The following is a 17,551-nucleotide window of genomic DNA, read 5'->3' on the forward strand; positions in this document are numbered from 1 at the left end:
AGGTAAAATTAATCTTGTCCCTTGACTTTGGCTCATTTGGTAAGATTTTGCTTTCTACATCTTTCATGGATGTGATAGATTTCATAGACGTTAGGGCTGGAAGGGATCTTGGAAGATCGAGTCCAGCTCCTGCCCCAGGGGCAGGAAGTCAGTTAAGGCGGAAGGATCCAAGCAACATAGGCATCCAAATGTTTCTTAAAAGAGTACGGAGTAGATGCCTGCACCACCTCCAGAGGGAATCTATTCCAGGCCTTGAGGGCTCAGACAGTGAAGCAGTTTTTCCTTATGTCCAGCCTAAAATGGTCTTGGAGGAGTTTGTGACTGTTGGACCTTGTCATCCCATGGGGTGCTCTGGTGAACAGGCATTGCCCCAGATCCTGATGTACACACACCTTATATACTTACAGGTGCCACTCAGTCACCTCTGAGCCTGCACTTTTCCAGGCTGAAGAGTCCCGTGGCTCTCAGCCTCTCATCATAAGGCCTGTTCTCCTGCCCTCTGATCATGCATGTGGAAAGGCAACTGAAAACAAATATTGTTATTGTAGCTAACAAATATAGTTTACCTTGAGCCATCCTGCATAGAAGAAGAACTGTAACAATGTAAAGACTGGAATGTAAAGATCTAACTCATGCCCATTATATCCTTGGTCAGGATCCAAAAACTGACGCCCTATCAGGCACGCAAAGAAGAAGGTATAGACAGCAAGAGTGACAACCTAAAATGAACAAAATCTCCATTGAAATCACAGCACAAAAAATATGTATATACAAGGCACCACTCCCTAAAGTGACCTGGGTGCCTAACGTAATATTGTTCTAAAATCTGTAGGTAGATATTATCAACAAAATGGCAGCATGTTCTATTGGTGGCCAGGGACTGAGTCCAGGAAGAACTCAAAAATTTTAATTTATAACCCACCTTATCATACCAGAAAAGCTTCTTAGCGTCTTTAAGTCAAATATCACCTAAAATGTATGATTATTCAAAAGCCCAAGCCCAAGAAGGGAGTTACTGAATGCTCAGTATCTCTGAGACTCGGACCCTTTGTCAGGGTACCTAATATGAATGTAGGAACCTCAAGCTTGCCTTTCTGCAAATCTTGCTGCAAAACTTGGAAATGGTAATAGCTCGGTACCTGTGTATAGACCAGTGGAATTCCAACCCAGTCATAACCAAACAGAAGGCTACACCAAGACCGGTATCTATTCATTTCCTAAATAGGAAACACAACAAAACTCATGACAAGTCATAATTTTGACACTTAATAAAATGCTTTTGTTACATTTATTTCACATAAATGAAAGTCTGTGAAGTAGAACATTGGGTTGTGTGTGTGGAATATAAATTTATTTATAAATAAATCCAGGAACTCATCAACTTATGTGAAAGTTATACGTGGGGCTTACAGTGCTTAGTTTTATACTTGGGTCACATCGACACATTACATTTAGGGTGTGATTTAACTAGTTAATAATACCTTAAGTTGTGATCCTGCCACAAATTCAATCACATAATGGCATGATAAAAGAAGTGATAAGTCATGAAGTTATTCGACAAAAATGTGTAATAATTTTGCTGCTGCTTCTTATCACACTACTGAACATGAGGCCCAGTGCTGCCATGTGCCTGGGAGTCCCATCAACTGAGAGATGCCTAGCTGCAGAAGTGTACCATCCACTGCCAGTCCCACGGCTGATGACGCTCACGGTGGGGATAGTGCGGGGATTCAATTATAGACCTGGACAGACGCTACGTAGTTATTTAAGTATAATTTTGCATATAATTTTTCTACTCACATTCATCAGGGTCTGGAGGTCCACACTGTCTCTGATTCTACCCTCTTTTCGTGCTTTAACTGCCAGATTTCCGAACCAGACAAATGGAACCCAGTATTTAAGATGGGGAGACGCCAGCTTGTCAAATAATTTTTTTTCATTTGCTGTCATGAAACCTGCTTACAAAAGGAAAAGAGTTGATTTGCTTAGTGTGACAGGGTGCAATTAACGTACAGGTGAAGTTCTTGTTCTGAAATACATTTTTATTGAACATTAATTCCCATGCAGCTCTGGACATATTGGGATGTAATTTTGGTACAAAACTATTGTGAACTATACTTAAAGTTAGGACCTGGTTTAAATTGCAGGCCCAGATTGCTAACATTATGGCCCAATCATGGTGGGGGCCACCATTTTTGCTCCCAGATCATGGAGTACCCCCCTCCCCCCCCCCCCACATTGGCTGAGGGTGCAGGCTTAGAGACAAATTTAATTGCAGCAATAGAGGCCTTGCTCCCAAGGCCTCTGATTGCTGCTGAAAATCCCACGTACTTTCTCCCACCTCACTGGAAGGGCAGATGGCCCTGGTGCCAGGTAGGGGAGGGGCAGTTTGCTCCTCTGGGTGGGAAAACTGGGGCACTGGGGGGAGGTGCCTGGGGGCTGCCTCCCTCTGCTCATGTATTCTTTCCCCCTGCCCCAGTTTTCTCACCTGAAAGAGCAAACAGCCCTTCCCCTCCCCATCCCCAAGCTCTCTTCTCCACCTGTCCCTTTTGCAACCCCTTCCCCCACCCCACTTAGGCTGCTAGGCTTTTGCTGTTGGCTAGGAAATGCTTTTTCCAGCCTGCAGCAGCCATCTGGAACTCCCCAGCAAGCAGCCATATTGTGGCATGTCATTGCAAATCACATTTTTCATGAAAATCACTTAATTTTGTGGCCAGTCCACTTCTGACTCCAATGTCCCCATCATTAATGAAGATGTTGAACAATATGGGTCCAAGGACAGAGCGTTGAGGGACCCCACTGGTCACAGGACACCATGATGAATGACTTGCATCAATTACTACCCTCTAGGTCTGACCACGGAGCCAATTTCCCAGCCAGCGGATTGTGGTGGACCCAAGGCCACAATTAGCCAGTTTCACCAAGCGGTGATCATGGGATACCAGATCGAAGGCTTTTTTGAAGTCAAGATGTATGACATCAATCTCTTCTCCCTTCTCCAGGTGATAGGTCACCTGGTCGTAGAAGGAAATGAGATTGGTCAAGCCAGACCTACCCGCAACAAACCCTTGCTGGCTATCCCTTTGGACTGGCTGATACCAGCATCCTTTAAGGATGGCCTCTTTAATAAACTTTTCTAATACCTTTCCTGGTATAGAAGTCAGGCTGATGGGCCTATAGTTAGCCGGATTCACTTTCCTCCCTTTCTTGAGGTTGGGCTGTTACAGTATGGGCTGTTACTTCCAAAAGGTGTACTAAATCATGGTGCAGTAACAGTATCACCATAGTGACACATGTAGACGTGCCCATAGTATTTCTCCTTAGTTTCTTTTACCCACTTTTCTCTGCTTTCATACAACATCTTTTATGTTTAGAATATGCTCACAAATGAGTGTAGAAGTTGACTTGCAACATATTCATAGATTGTAAGGCCAGAAGGGACCTTGGAAGATCATCAGGTCCAGCCTCCTGCACCAAGAAGGAAAGATAACTGGGGGTCAGGTGACCCCAGCAAGGTGACTATCTAGTCTCCTCTGGAAGATTTCAAGTGTAGGTGATTGCACCACCTCTGGAGGGAGCTTATTCCACTGTGTGGACACCTTGTCTGTGAAGAAGTTTTTCCTAATGTTGAGTCTGAAACGGTCTTCCAGGAGTCTGTGGCCATCACCCCTAATTTTCCCCTTGGGTGCCCTGGTCAACGGTTGTTCACCGAGCCCTTGATGTACTCCCCCAGTGTAGTGGGAAGCTGCTACCAAGTCCCCCTCTTGGCCTTCTTTTTGTCAGGCTGAATAGTCCCAGATCCCTGAGCTTTGCCTCATATGGCTTGCCATGTAAGACTGATCGTATGGGTGGCTTTTCATTGGACTCTCTCAAGCTTGTCCACGTCCTTGTTAAAGTGTGGTGCCCAGAACTGGATGGAGTACTCCAGCTGTTGTCTCACCAGTGCTGAGTACAGCAGAAGAATCACATCCTTGGTTTTGCTGGAGATGCATTGATTGATGCATGCCAGAGTATTATTTGCCCTACTGGCTACAGCATTGCACTGCTGGCTCATATTCATACTGTGGTCTGTTATTACCCCCAGGTCTCTTTCATTTGTGGTACTAGTCAGTTTGGTGCCTCCAAGCCTATAGGTGTTAGGGGTTGGTCATCCCAAAGTGGAGTACTTTACATTTCTCGACATTGAACTGCATCAAATTCTGATCCACCCAAATTCCCTGCCTGTCTAGGTCCACCTGTATCTGTAGCCTATCTTCAAGCATGACCATGCTTCCCCATAACTTGGTGTTGTCTGCAAACTTGGCCAGTGAGTTCTTCGCCCCCACATCCAAATAGTTAATAAAGATGTTGAAAACTACTGGACCAAACACTGAACCCTGTGGGACACCGCTGCCCTCTTCTCACCACGATGACACAGATCTGTTCACTACGACTCTCTGAGTCCCATCCTGCATCCAGTTTCTCACCCACCTGACTGACTGTCTCAGAGTTAAGCCCACAATCCTCCAATTTTTGTACATAAAATTTTATGGTTATATGGACTGTTATAGACCTCTCTGATACAATGTATAATAGTCTAAAAATAGCTTGTTTTCTCACACACTGCTGTTGCTTCTGAAGTATTGCAGATGTACAAAGCTTACCGTTTCATAGACCACTCTCAGATTTAGTACTCTATTTTTAGGCAATGAGGACTGAAATATTGCCAGTCAAAAGATTATCCCTACTCAACAATTATGGCTTTTTATGGTGACTTGCAGCTTATTAAAAAGTTACTGGGGACGCAGGACTTTCTGTTGCACTAGAGCTTCAATACAGTGAATAGGCAGCAATCGATAAAAGTATAATTAGTAAGCCAAGTTTAGTGAGGAAGGCATTTACTGCAACTAAAATGCTTCTGTAATAAATGTGTTATTTCTTGTTTCCTTCAGACTTATTAAGGAGCCCTAAGAGAGAGGTGAAGAATTATGCTCAGAAATCCCACAGCTACAGAGACAACAGACTGCACCATGTTCCCTAGACTTGCAGAAGGAAGGCAACCTTTGCATGGCAGCCTGCCCTACTTCTGAGCCAGGGGTGCTATTATCTTTCATACAGCTTTCCCTGTGTCCTGTGAAACCTTCCATTTGACTATTACAAGAGGATTTTGGGAAAGATGGAGTTGGAGCCAGGGGAGTTTTTCTAGCAGCTCTGCAGGAATGCTGCTATGTTTATAGCTGAAGTGGAAGCAGCTGGCTGAAGAGGTGGCGCAAAGGCCAAGGGGCCTTTGTGCAAGGCCTCCTAGGCTGCAGGTCATTCTCTGCATTAGGAAAAGTGGCCTCTCCAGGTCTCTTCCATCCTCTTCTCTGTGCTGTGTTAATGGTCTGGGAAAAATCATCCTAGTTCCTGGCTCTGATTTCTGTAGGAAATAAACTGTACCACTGTCACATGAGATCTAATCCCAAATTTCTGTCTGGGGGAAAAAAAGTCCTGTTTTCTGAACAGCTTAATGCTAACAGAACTGTTTTTAAAATGTATTTAGTATTGCATTCAATGAAACCTCGGCATCCTTGCATTGTTCTGCTGCCTGAGCCAGAAGGTGAGCTTAGTGAGAGAGTGCCTGTAAGTCAAAGTCTCTTAGAAAACTCTAGACATGAAGGAAATGATTGGCTCCTTGGTTATGTCCATTTCCTTTGTGCCTGAGTCTCTCTAACCTGTGTTATTGTGTTAGAAATATTATTAAAAATGCATTATCAATAGTGTTGTTAGAACAGCACAGCTGCCAGCTCTCGCTCTCCCTGGTAGGAGAAGGAGGGGGGGAGATTCAAGAAAAAGCTACTAAGGGCTCTTTGTATTAAGGTATCACTCTCTCTTTGTTCTGCAAATTTACTATCTCTTTGTTACACTAAATCACACTTCCTTTCATGCCCCCTACATTTCTCAGGCTAGATAAGAGTAATTGCCATCTTGTCCTTGGGTTTGAACTTTTTGTAACCTAAAGTACTTTCTGAGCAAGCGCAATTAGCTAATACATATAAGCCTATCCGCCCCGCATACTTAAGTAGTTAATTATAATGCACATGCGATGTATGACGTGACGTCATTTCATATATGTTTGTATGAACCGGAAATGAGTTGTAAGAGTTCCTGCTTCTGTACACGTGCTCAGGAGAGAGGGGATAAAAGCCTGCTGAGAAGTGTTCCCCGCGGGCAGAGAGTGTGGTCTTTTGTCTTCTCTCTCTGACCCTATTTGCAAATATATACCTTTTGTATTACCAACAATGTGTGCCTAAAGGATCATTGTTTATGAGCCTCCAAAGAAACGAACCGTGATTTTTACATCAATTGTGAGCTCCTTGATTTTCATCCAGTCTATGCAAAATACAGCAACTAAAATAATCTTTTGGACTATCTAGAAAAACTGATGTTGATCTCATACTATTAGTTGTTGTTTTATTGTATTTTATAGCAGTGCTTATGGGTCACAGGGCCCTATTATGCTAGATGGTGTGTTGGTGCATAGGCTGCAATCTTATGCTTATTTACCTGCTTAACCTTGCTCCTGAAGCAGCCTCGTGCAAGTCAGGAAGCAGGTGGATAACTGTTTTCAGGATCAGGGCCAAAACAACAGACAGATAAACAAAGGATGGGAAGGAAAATAGAGATGTGGAATGGCTTGAGTGATCTGTTACCATATTTTGTTTATGTACATGATAGTCGGGGTGGGTCCAGGGGGATACAGTGGTGTAGTTGGTCCCCCCAGCTTTTATTTCCTGGTTCACCCAGAGTTTAAAACCAGCTGCCTGGGCCTGCAACAGCATTTCTATTCAGGCAGCAGTGAGAGAATCAGTTGACTTCATGGATGACTGTAAACTATCTGATTCCTTCTAAACTCTTCATTACACAGGTGTTAATGCCTCTATCCCCTTTTTAATGGTATTGATGTTCTAATCAAGCTGTCCTTTCTTTTGCAGTTCTGTTGTCTGTTAGTTGCTCCTGATAATCTAGCTCCTATTTCGCCGCCTTGCAGACTGCTTTTAACTCTAGCTAAAAACATTAACTCAGATGTAGAAATGTTAACTCACATGAACATTAACTTGGGTGCAGAAATAGGTTTCAGTGCAATCCTGGATGCACTGTCAAGCTGCTCAAGAAGGCTAAGGTTTTGTTTTATGAATCTGAAAGAGATGAACATTTGATTCTGATGACTACAAGACTAATGAAACAACAGCTTTAACTTATTTTTGCCTAGTTTGTTGTATTTTTTTTTTTTATTCACAGTACATGATATAACAAATTAATGCTTTGATCTTAAACTGAATAATATAGCCCTAGCCCCCTGGCATATTAGCAAAGCCTCTAGTTTCTTCTTAGTTTCTGGAGAAAAATGTATTGTGTTATATTTGATTATGTATTACACCGTCTGCACCCCCCCTTTTCAAAATCCTAAATTCACCCATGAAGATAATGACATCATTTAAGGTAACACATTACTAATTTCCCAATATATTTCTGTAATGGGTTTTGCTGTGTAAAGGTGGAACATCCTAGAGCTGAGGTAGAAGGAGTTTAATTCCAGGTTTCCGAACTATTTCAAGGAGGCAGTCCCATATGGGAACTAATTTGGTACTGATGAGATTATCAGTGAGAGCAGTTTCAAGGTGTTTGGGGAGCAATGGAGTTTCCTAGTTTGTTTTGTATGGCTTGTTTGTTTGGGACTTCTGCTTGGGGTGCTACATGAGAGCTTTGGGATATGCATGTATTAATTTGGATTAAAGCAAGTCTCATTAAATCAAACCCTATATGGAGATGGTAATTTGTTCTCAAACATAAGAGCCAGTTGTAAATGCATGTCAATTATTAATTGCAGTTATAGTTCAGTCATAATATGTTGATAATTAATTAGCATTATAATTCTGTTGTAATAGTCCATATTTGTCTTCTATAGGTTTTTTGTATGAAGGTAGTCTGTATTATGCAGCCATTCAGCTGAAGATCCCTGGGATGTCCTCCTTCACAGGGAACCTTACGCCCATAATCTCACCTACCATGACCTGATAATAAGAAAAGGGATGTCTAGGAGGGAGGATTTGCTGTGAGGATGATCCTAGGATTTACCTTAGTACAATGAGGGCTCCACCTTCCCCTATACCCTCTCCCATTCCACTGGGTAGTCAACATGAATAATTGATTGTTCATAGGATTTCACCCCAATAGACTCGTTTTCTACTTGAAACAAAACAAGCGTGATTCTTGTTAATCTCTTCACAAAAACTCCGTTCTGACCTTTGACTTAATGTCCCTGGGCTACATGGCCTGATAGCCACTACTCAGGCAACAAAGTGTTATCACAGTTCTGCTCTCTGCAGCAAGTTGCCCTCACCAGGGTTCAGTCAGAAAAACCCCAAAAAACAAAAAGTAGGAAGAAACTAAAGAGCAATTCTTGGTTTACCATTGTTGTTTAAATCAGAGCTTCAGCCATGTTTTTTGATCTGTTCCCTGCTGGCCAAGCTGCCGAAGCTCAGGATCAGGGCTTCTGCATTGCAGCCTTCATGAGGATGTCCTCATCAGCTGCAACCTTGTAGCCTGCTTTAGGACTGCTGGAGCTTGCCTTTTTTCCCCTTCCCTGCTCAGTGAATTCTCTTCTCTCTGCTCCAGGGTGGATACTTTTGGTTCTGTTTTTTCCTCCCAGTGTCAATATGGCACATCTTAAAGCACAGAAGCTTTGGGGAAAATAACTTTGATAAAATGGAGCTTATTTATTTAATGTGGAAAACCCTGAGAACCTTCTCAGTGGAAATTAAAGAGATTGTGTTTCAGACTTTAAGTTCTACGTGTTTGAAAATCAAGCTGTGTTCTCTGTGATCTCTCCCATGTAATACAGATTCTGCAATCAGGATGCCAAGTCTAATTTTGCTAATGATGCATGAAACAGCACAACATAGAAAATATATGAGAACATATTCAATTGGTTTTGTAAGTAAAGTAAGTGGGTAAGATGGTGTGGCAGAGCACTGTTGGTGCCTGCCATTTTAAGGGCTAAGCCAAGCAGCCAGCAGGTGCTTGATTGCAGCGGCCATTTTAGACTTCTGGCCGCCTATATAAAGACAGCAGTTCACTGCTGGCAGGCCAGGCAGAACTATTGCCTGGCTGCAAGCCTGTATGCAACATCCTGGAGGTAAGGGCAGGAGCTGTAGGAGATGGTTTGGAGGCTCCTGGTCCTGGGCATGACCTAAAACAGCAACCTGTCAGGAGTGGGTGACCTGGTGGGGCTCTCAGTGGTGTGGGAGACCCCAGGAAATACCAGACCAGTTACCACCCTGGTGAAAGGTGGGTCGGGACACCTTAACTCCAGCTCCCACAAGCGGGTGGGTTAACACATAGTTGGGCCAAGAAGGTGGACCCAAGCTAGAGACTCATAGATCTGACTTGAAAACCCTTGACTGATCAATGCTGGGGCCAGGGCCAGAAGGGTCAAAAGGGCCAAGGACCCACATGAGGGATGCCCAGAGCTGAGGACCTGGGGTTTCCAGCTGGCTTTGGAGGTGAGGCCAGGGCCTGTGTGGCCAAAGGCCCCAAGGGGACCACACCTGAAAGGAGGAACAGTTCAGGGAGCTAGACAGCCCAGAATGAGGGCAGAGTAGACTGCCTGAGTGGAGGGATTTTGTAGGGGTCTGGATTGGAGGATTCTGAGGCCTAGTGTGTGGCCAGTGAGGTTAATATCTGTGGATGCCATCTGCAAGGTTTGGGCTGCAGTGTAGGGGAGGAACGGAGCTGCAGAAAGTGCCCCCTGGCATTGGGGCAAGAAATGAGCAGCTTCCCACCCAATTAATATCCTAATTATAACTCATCAAGTTCAATAATGTTGGACTTGAGACATTAGCATACAAGAGAACCTATTTTTGGAGTGAGTTCCAGATACAATTCACAGGAGAGGCTCTCTGAAGTCATTATCTAGGACAGCACAGTTTGAATTTTTTATAAAAAGCAATAGAGCTCCAATCAATAATCAATTATGCTTTGTAGTCGCACAGGGCCAGTACAGAAGTTACACGTGTTGCTCATTAAGTGCGCAGAAAGTGCTCTAAAGCCATAACCAAACAGATATTCATAGCACATCAAATGCTTTAAAAATGGTGGATCCCACTTGAAGTTAACCCTGGATGGATGTGGTATCAGATTAAAGTGCTTTAGGTTACAGCGCTTTATCTAACTACACCCCATCCTGAGTTAAGGCACATTTACCAACATCCTAGGAGCCCCTTGCTGGGTGTCTTGCTAGCCTCCGCCAGTGGTTGTCTGCTTCAGGAGAGCACCAGCCTCACCCCCAGACTGTCACAGAGAGGAGACAGAAAAGGCTCTGTCTATTCCCGGTGCAGCTGGGGGAGCGGGAGGTAACCAAAATTCTCTACTGCACAGATCTCCAAGAAGTTTGTGGGCATGGGTCTTGACAGGGACTGATCCAGGCCTACTCAGCAGAGAGGCTCCATTCCCCCCAGCCTGTGGTGTGGGGGCAGGGCAGGGCTGGGGGGAATGGAGCCTCTGGTGTGGGGGCAGGGCAGGGCTGGGGAGAGAGGCCCAGTGGCCAGCTGCTCAGCCGGACTTGATAGCCTCCAGCAACCTCCTGGGAAGCATGCAGGAGTGCTGCCAGCCTGCTGGCCTCAGCCATTGCAGGCAGGCTTTGATCCCCACACTGAACAGTGCACATGTGTTCTGTTCAGTCCTGACCTAATCTAGAGCACTCTGAGTAAAGCAGTATACTTACAGCATTTCCACCTTGGACTTTTTGAATGTCTGTATTCATCCACTGTATCCATTTTCATATAGGAAAAAGTGTTCTTTGTAATATTCAGGTTCTAACCATCATTATTTTAAAAGTCAAGATATTTATATTAATGAACAATTAAACATTCTCTTTGAGACTCTCAAAGGGGCATTAACATTAGGAGCTATTATTCTTATCTCTGGAAGCTTTGGATTGCTACAGGGGTGTAGGTTGTAGCTGTTTTGGTATGCATACCAGCCCAGCCTCTGGCTTTTTTACTTTTCATTCCATCCAGGAGGAGCACACATCAACTGCTGACCCTTTCTTAGCCTGATGAAGGGTTTTTGGACCCAAAAGCTTGCTTAAATATTGTTCTCCAACTATTTAGTTGGTCTAATAAAAGATATCAGATTCACCCAAAGAACCTTGTCTGCCTTAGATTGCTACAATCATTCATGAAGGATAAGGTAAAAGAACCTATTGACTAGTACTCACTCAACTGTTATTTTTATTGCTGTAATAGGGAAGTACTTTGTTCCATCAATAACTAAGTGTAAAGTTAAGCAGCAACTTTTACCATTAAACACTTTAAAATGTGTAAAATATGTATCAAAGAGTATTAAAAGAATTGGCTGAAGAGCTCTCTGAACTAGAAATACCTATTTATTTATTTTAACAATATTTGGAATGTTGGAGAAGTTCTAGGGGGCTAGAAAAAAGCTAATATTGTACCAATATTTCGAAGAGGTAAATAGGTCAATTGGCCTGATTCTGATCCCTGGCCAAATCATGAAGAGGCTGGTATGGATGCAATCAGTAAAGAATGAAAGATGGTAGTATAATTAGTGTTTAATCAGCATGGTCTTATGGGAAATAGGACTTGTCAAACAAAGTTACCATCATTTTTTATGAGAACGGATGTTTGGTTGATAGTGGTTATAGACTGACTCTGACTCTCCTCCTCCCTCTTCTAATTTAATTTAATTTAGTGTTTAATCATTACATGCAAAATGGAACCATTTTAACAGGAGGAACTATGTGCACCACCTCTTCCATGTAAGTGCCCGTGGCCTGGTGGCTAGAGTGTTTATGCAGGATATGCACGATACAAGTTAAAATTACCAAAGGCAGAACAGGATGGAATTAAATGATGATCTCTTACTTCCAGTATGAGTGCTGTAACCACTGAGCTATTGGAAAAAATGGAATACATCTTTACAAGGATGACTAGGCATTGTAAAGTCTGGTGTTGCACTGCTCGGAGCAAGCCCGAGACATAGCAGCCAGGGTCCATGTCCTGGGTGTCAATAGCAGCTGGGACAGCAGCAGAGGTAGTTGGGCAAGGAACAGTGGTGGCTGCCATTTTTGCAGTGCCACAGAGCAGGTACCTGGGGCTGGTGCCCTTGTTGCCCACTACTAGATTATTATGCTATTAGATCTAGCCCCTGCTGTCTCCAATTCCAAGTATTAAAAAGGATTTTCAGAAGATCTGCAACTGTCACCTGAGTGTTGGAAAACATGTCTTATGATAAAGGACTGAAGAAAGTCAAGTTAGCTAGTTTATCCAAAAGGTTAACAGGTGACTTGCACTTGACAAGTACACACTTGTGGAAACAGCTGTTTAGCACATCAGGGTAAGAAGAGATCCAATGGATGGAAGCTGAAGCCAGACGTATTCAGGCTGACTATGAGGGTGCCAAACTATTGTGTCATTTTACCTAGGGATGTGATGTAACCTCCATTATTTGTAGTCTTTGACTTGAGACTGGAGATTTTTGTAAAAGGTACTCAGAAGCTCAGGGCTTGTTATAGAAATTACTTGGTGAATTTCTCTGCCTTCTGTTGAATAGGAAGTCAGACTAGAGGATCATACAATGGTTACCTCTGGCCTTAAAACAGTTGTGGGCAAAATACAGCCTGTGGGGTGAATCCAGCCCACCAGGCCATTTTATCTGGCTCATGGGGCCCTAAAAAATTTAGAAAATTTAATATGACAGGCAGCCAGGGGTAGATGAAAAGATGACAGGAGACGGGGCCAAGGGAAGCCATTGGAAGGATCAAGAGGCTGCAGAAGCAAGGCCCAGCTAGCCCCACCTCCCCCACCCCCAGCCAGAAGCCCAGTGCTGAGGAGAGAGTTCTGGCCTGGGACCCTGGGGTTGTTTCCCTGCAGTGTAGGCAGGCAGGAATATAGATAAGTAGGGGGATAGGGTGCCATCACTCGGGGTCGGGCTGAGCCGGTTGATGTGATCCCAGTTTGCAGCCAGGAACCACATGGTGCTGGAGTGGCCAGCGTGGGGTAAAGAGGAGCGGCAGCAGCCACAGGCAGGGAAGCTGTGAAAGGGGCAGCGAGCAGATGCGCTGAGTGCAGTGACAGGCGTGCAGGAGCATGGGGCCCACACTGGTGTGCTGGGACCAGGGTTGGCAGGGCCCAGAGCAGGGTGCCAGGAGCATGGGGCCTGGGCCAGCAGGGGCTCTAGAGCCAGGCCAGATCCCCCTCTGCCCGCTGGTACAGCCTGGCCTGGCTCCATAGAGCCCAGCTGGCCTGTGCTCCTGCCACCCCGCTCTTGGCCCTCTGGTGCTGGCTCCAGCAAACTGTGTGAACCCCATGCTCCCACCCAGCTGTCATTGAGCTCGGTGCACTCACTGCCACTCCTCCTTGCTTGCTGCAGCCATTTGCCTGGTATTGCCGCCTCTCCCCTCCACCTCCCTGCCGATTGCTCTGGCACCATGTGGTTCCCAGCTGCAATGTCAGGCCACAGGATGCAGCTGAAGCCAACCTAGGCTCTGAGATTCTTGGCTGGCTCCATGTGGTGCCTGCTGGGCCAGTCCAGCTCCTGCTGCATCCTGCTGTCTCCACCGTGCAGCTGGGATGTGGTGCCAGAATGGTAAGCTGGGTGGGGTGTGGGGGTGAGGAAGCAGTAGAAGGGTAGTGGTGGCAGACATGGGGAAGTGGCAAAAAGTGGTAGCACAGGGCCTGGCCTGTGGTAGGAACTTGGAGCCTGGGCTTGGAGGAGCACTGGGGGGACTTTGCCTGCCATGGGGGGCTGTGGGCAAACCTTCCCCTTCCAGACATGCCACAACCCTCCCAAGCCACCCTCCCCTACACACTTACAGCCTCCCACAAACCCCCTACCCACCCACACTCCACACATTCACATGGTCCCTCACCCCACACCCCCATACCTATCCACCTCCCCACATAACCACATACCTATGTCTCCCTCCCCACACAATATAAGCATAAGTCTTCATTTTAAGCTATTATATAATCACCTTTGTGTACACAAAACAGATGCATGTAAATCGGGACAAAAAGATTTGATTATTGTCCAATCAATTAATTGGAGCTGGACTGGATCCCCCTCTGTCTGCTGGTGGAGCCTGCCTTGCTGCATACAGCCATGCTGGCCCCAGTGCACCATGCAGGCCCTGTGCTCCTGCCCAGCTGTTGTTGTGCTTCATGTGCCCACTTGCTGCCACTCCACCCACCTGCCACCATCCTTTATCCACCATTGCTGCCACTCCCCTCCACCTTGTTACCAGTTGCTCTGGCCCCACATAGTTCCCAGCTGCAGGACGCAGCAGGAGCTGGCTTGGCCCCTGAGAGCCTCGGCTGGCTCCATGTGGTGCCTGCCAAGCTGGTCCAGCTCCTGCTGCATCCTGATGTCTCCACCATGCATCTGGGACATGGTGCCGGAGTGGCAAGCTGGGGGTGGAGACGGGGAAGTGGCAGAAGGGCAGCGGTGGCAGACGGGGGGGCAAGTGGTGGCAAGGGGCAGTACAGGGCCCCATCGGTGTCCCAGGGGCAGGAGCGCGGAGCCTGGGTTTGGAGGAGTGCTGGGGGGGGCCCTGCCCACAGGAGGCTATGGGCAAACCCTCCCCCTCCAGACATGCCACAACCCTCCCCAGCCACCCTCCCCTACCTATTCACAGCCTCCCACAAAGCTCCAACCCACCCACACTCCACACATCCACCTGCTCCCTCACCCCACATACACCCCACCCACACCTATCCATGCTCCCCCACATACACACCTACACCCTCCCCACATACCCACGCAGCATAAACCTATACCCTCCCACTCCTCCCCCAATAATATACAAGTGTATGACTTCATTTTAAACTATTGTACAATAGTCTTTGTGTACACTACATAAACACATGTAAATTAGGACAAAATATTTTTTGAAATCAAATTAATGAATGTTGTAGTACGTATTTGATTTTTAGAATGTAATTTGGTATTTTGCTGGTTCTGAGATGGCAAACAGTTGCTGAAAAGAGTAATTCTGCAGTGGGGGAGAGGGGCAGCAAGGGGCAGAACTTCTGGCAGCAAAGTTCAGGGGTTAGGGGGGTGGGACATCTGGTCCAAGATTGTGACCAGGGGGCGGGGCACTTGTCAAGGGGCGTGGCTACCCTTGCAGGTCTCGATGGCTTGCCAAAACTCGGGTAAGTGGCTCTCCACCTGAAATAATTGCCTGCCCCTGCCTTAAAATCTCTACATTTGCTGCAAAGGCAAATGTTTAGCAGTATTTATGCAGTGACAATTTTCAGTTTGACAGTGATGTGATAAATTGGCACAAGCTTCAGTAATTACTGATGCTCTTTAAGTATCTGTTTCTGCCACTCCTAGCCATATTGAATATTGTGCTTTAACATAGACTGTTATATTATGCCATAGCAAACGATGAATGGGACCAATTTCGGAGTACTATACTACTCACCATGAGTAACAGAACCTGTCCTTGTACTATTATTGAAATGTTTCTGGTACAGGATGAATTAAGATTTAAAATAATGATGATATTGTCATTCTGTATTGAAGGATCCAATGGTAGAATATTTTCCATATAATAAAAATATTAGATAATTTTCCAGTCTACAACTATTGCTTAAGAATCCTCAGACACACTGTCTCCTTAAGAACAGATTGTCTTTAGCAATGGGGAGGCAGAGGTGGATTAGCTGATTGGAAATGCTGTAATTTTCCAGTGTGTATTAGAAGCAGATTGCTAGGGAGTGACATAAGATTTGCTGACCTCTCTCAAGTCCCGGTAAACAACTTGTTAAAAAACGATAGGAAAAAGATTTTAGAATTCAGCATACTTTCAGGGAAAAAAAGTATACGTTAACCTGATCTGGTTCTTTCAGTAAGAAAGATGCATTGTACTGGAATTTTTTCCCTTCACCATTTTAAACCCCGGGGGGGTGGGGGGGTGTATAACATGTTTCCCCTTAGCTTACTACTGCTTCTCAAAATAAAACAAAATTCAAGATACCACAGCAGGAACAGCCTATTCTTTCTGGTATAGATCAATGATCTATTGAGGTTGGTATTGTCTCTGACAAAGATGCTGGATACTTCAGAAGAAGGCAGAGCATCTCACCCTGAACATAACTATACAGCAGAGGAGTTGCAGAGGAAATTCTTTTTGGCTTAGCCAGTGACCAGCTTCCTTTCAAAAGAATACACGTGTTCCTTGTCAGACATTAGTCTAATACAAGTTATTATGTAAGGGAACAGCTTGTTATTACAGGCAGTCCTCAGAGTTATCATGCAATTGGTTCCTGAAAGCTGTGGCTTAAGTCGAAACATCGTAATTTGAGACCAATTTGCCCATAGCAACAATGTTATAAATGGGTGATTGGTTCCTTTAGATGCTTCATACAGTTGTGTCCAGCTGGTACTCTGTTGTAGTGGAAGGAGTGGGGGAGGAAAGGGGTGTCAAGGGAAGATCAATATGTCCACAGTGAACGAGGGATTGGGGTTGGGCCTGGGACGGGCTAGGGCAACTGCCGCCCTGCCAGGGTGGGGGGCATGGGACAAAGGCGCAGCTCATCTCAGGAGCGCGGTGGAGGGGTGCAGGTCCTGTTGCTGCTGCACACCGCTGGTCCGGGAGCTGTTCATCTGGCGGCTCCTGTCACTGCTCCCACCACTCATCTGGGAGATCATGAGGGGGGCATGTGCCCCCAGATCTGCACATGGTGGGCGAGACTAGGGCTGCACTGTGCTGCGCACTGGGTTGGCAGCAGGGGCTGTGGGACAGAGCCACTGTGCTACATCCGAACAAGCGGAGAGCTGTAGTGGGAGCTGCACCCCCCCCGGACAAGCTGCACCTTCGGCCCTTGCCCCGCCCCACCCCAGCTGGGCAAGCATTGCAAGGCATGGGGGGGTGCCCTCAGATCAGGGGAGGGAGGCTTGCACCCATTGGCCCTTGGGTCTCCACATGTCAAATATTTTCTGTCCTGAAGGCCTCAGCCAAGTTAAGAGTTTGCTTTACACCTAGTAGAGCGAGGGATTTGGGGCACCCTTGTTTTGTCTTGACCTTGGATGAAGAATTTAGTAGCAATAAAAATCAACTCCTACAGAATGTGTCATTTAATCCTGTCTTTGCCAGAGGTTGGTGGATTTGACAGGGACTAGTATGACTTGAACAAGAGGTTAAATAAGGAAAAATGAGGCAGATTTCTTTAGATCCCTGTCTGTAAGGGAAGAACTTACTGGGGATAATAAATTGACAATACCTGCTTCTACCACATGGTCCATGGTTGGAAATCTTTTGTACACAGCTGTGCTCACTGAGCGGAAGATGAGCAGGGAAGTTAAATTCACATAGCGCATCAGAGTCCTCCGAAGTAAGCGCCCATATTCATCCTGTCCCTGAACATTGCTAGAGATCAAGAACATAATTCTGTCTGGCCATGGCAGATTCACAAACTGGTTCCACCAGCGGTTCACCACCAGTGTAACGTAGAACCCTGTGGGTCAAAGCATATCAATGTCATAAAAATTATAATCTTCCTGT

The 17,551-nt window shown here is 45.7% G+C and overlaps 1 protein-coding gene across 3 annotated transcripts in view; it reads right to left on the reverse strand.

Annotated features, from left to right (window-relative positions):
• BEST3 (bestrophin 3) overlaps positions 1-17,551 on the reverse strand; it is a 46,799-nt gene that overhangs the window by 17,164 nt on the left and 12,084 nt on the right. For all 3 annotated transcript variants that reach the window (XR_016441794.1, XR_016441793.1, XM_090042515.1), the window contains exons 4-7: positions 17,271-17,504; positions 1,801-1,958; positions 1,140-1,217; positions 567-719 (exon numbers count right to left, since the gene is read on the reverse strand). Coding sequence is in view for 1 of the 3 variants with exons in the window: in XM_090042515.1 (XP_089898641.1) it covers positions 567-719; positions 1,140-1,217; positions 1,801-1,958; positions 17,271-17,504 (623 nt within the window). In the remaining 2 variants the exon portion in view is untranslated. The remainder of the gene's footprint in view (positions 1-566; positions 720-1,139; positions 1,218-1,800; positions 1,959-17,270; positions 17,505-17,551) is intronic.

Source organism: Crocodylus siamensis, chromosome 4, assembly GCF_052110815.1.
Source record: "Crocodylus siamensis isolate JL-2025a chromosome 4, ASM5211081v1, whole genome shotgun sequence".
NCBI classification, from domain to species: domain Eukaryota; kingdom Metazoa; phylum Chordata; order Crocodylia; family Crocodylidae; genus Crocodylus; species Crocodylus siamensis.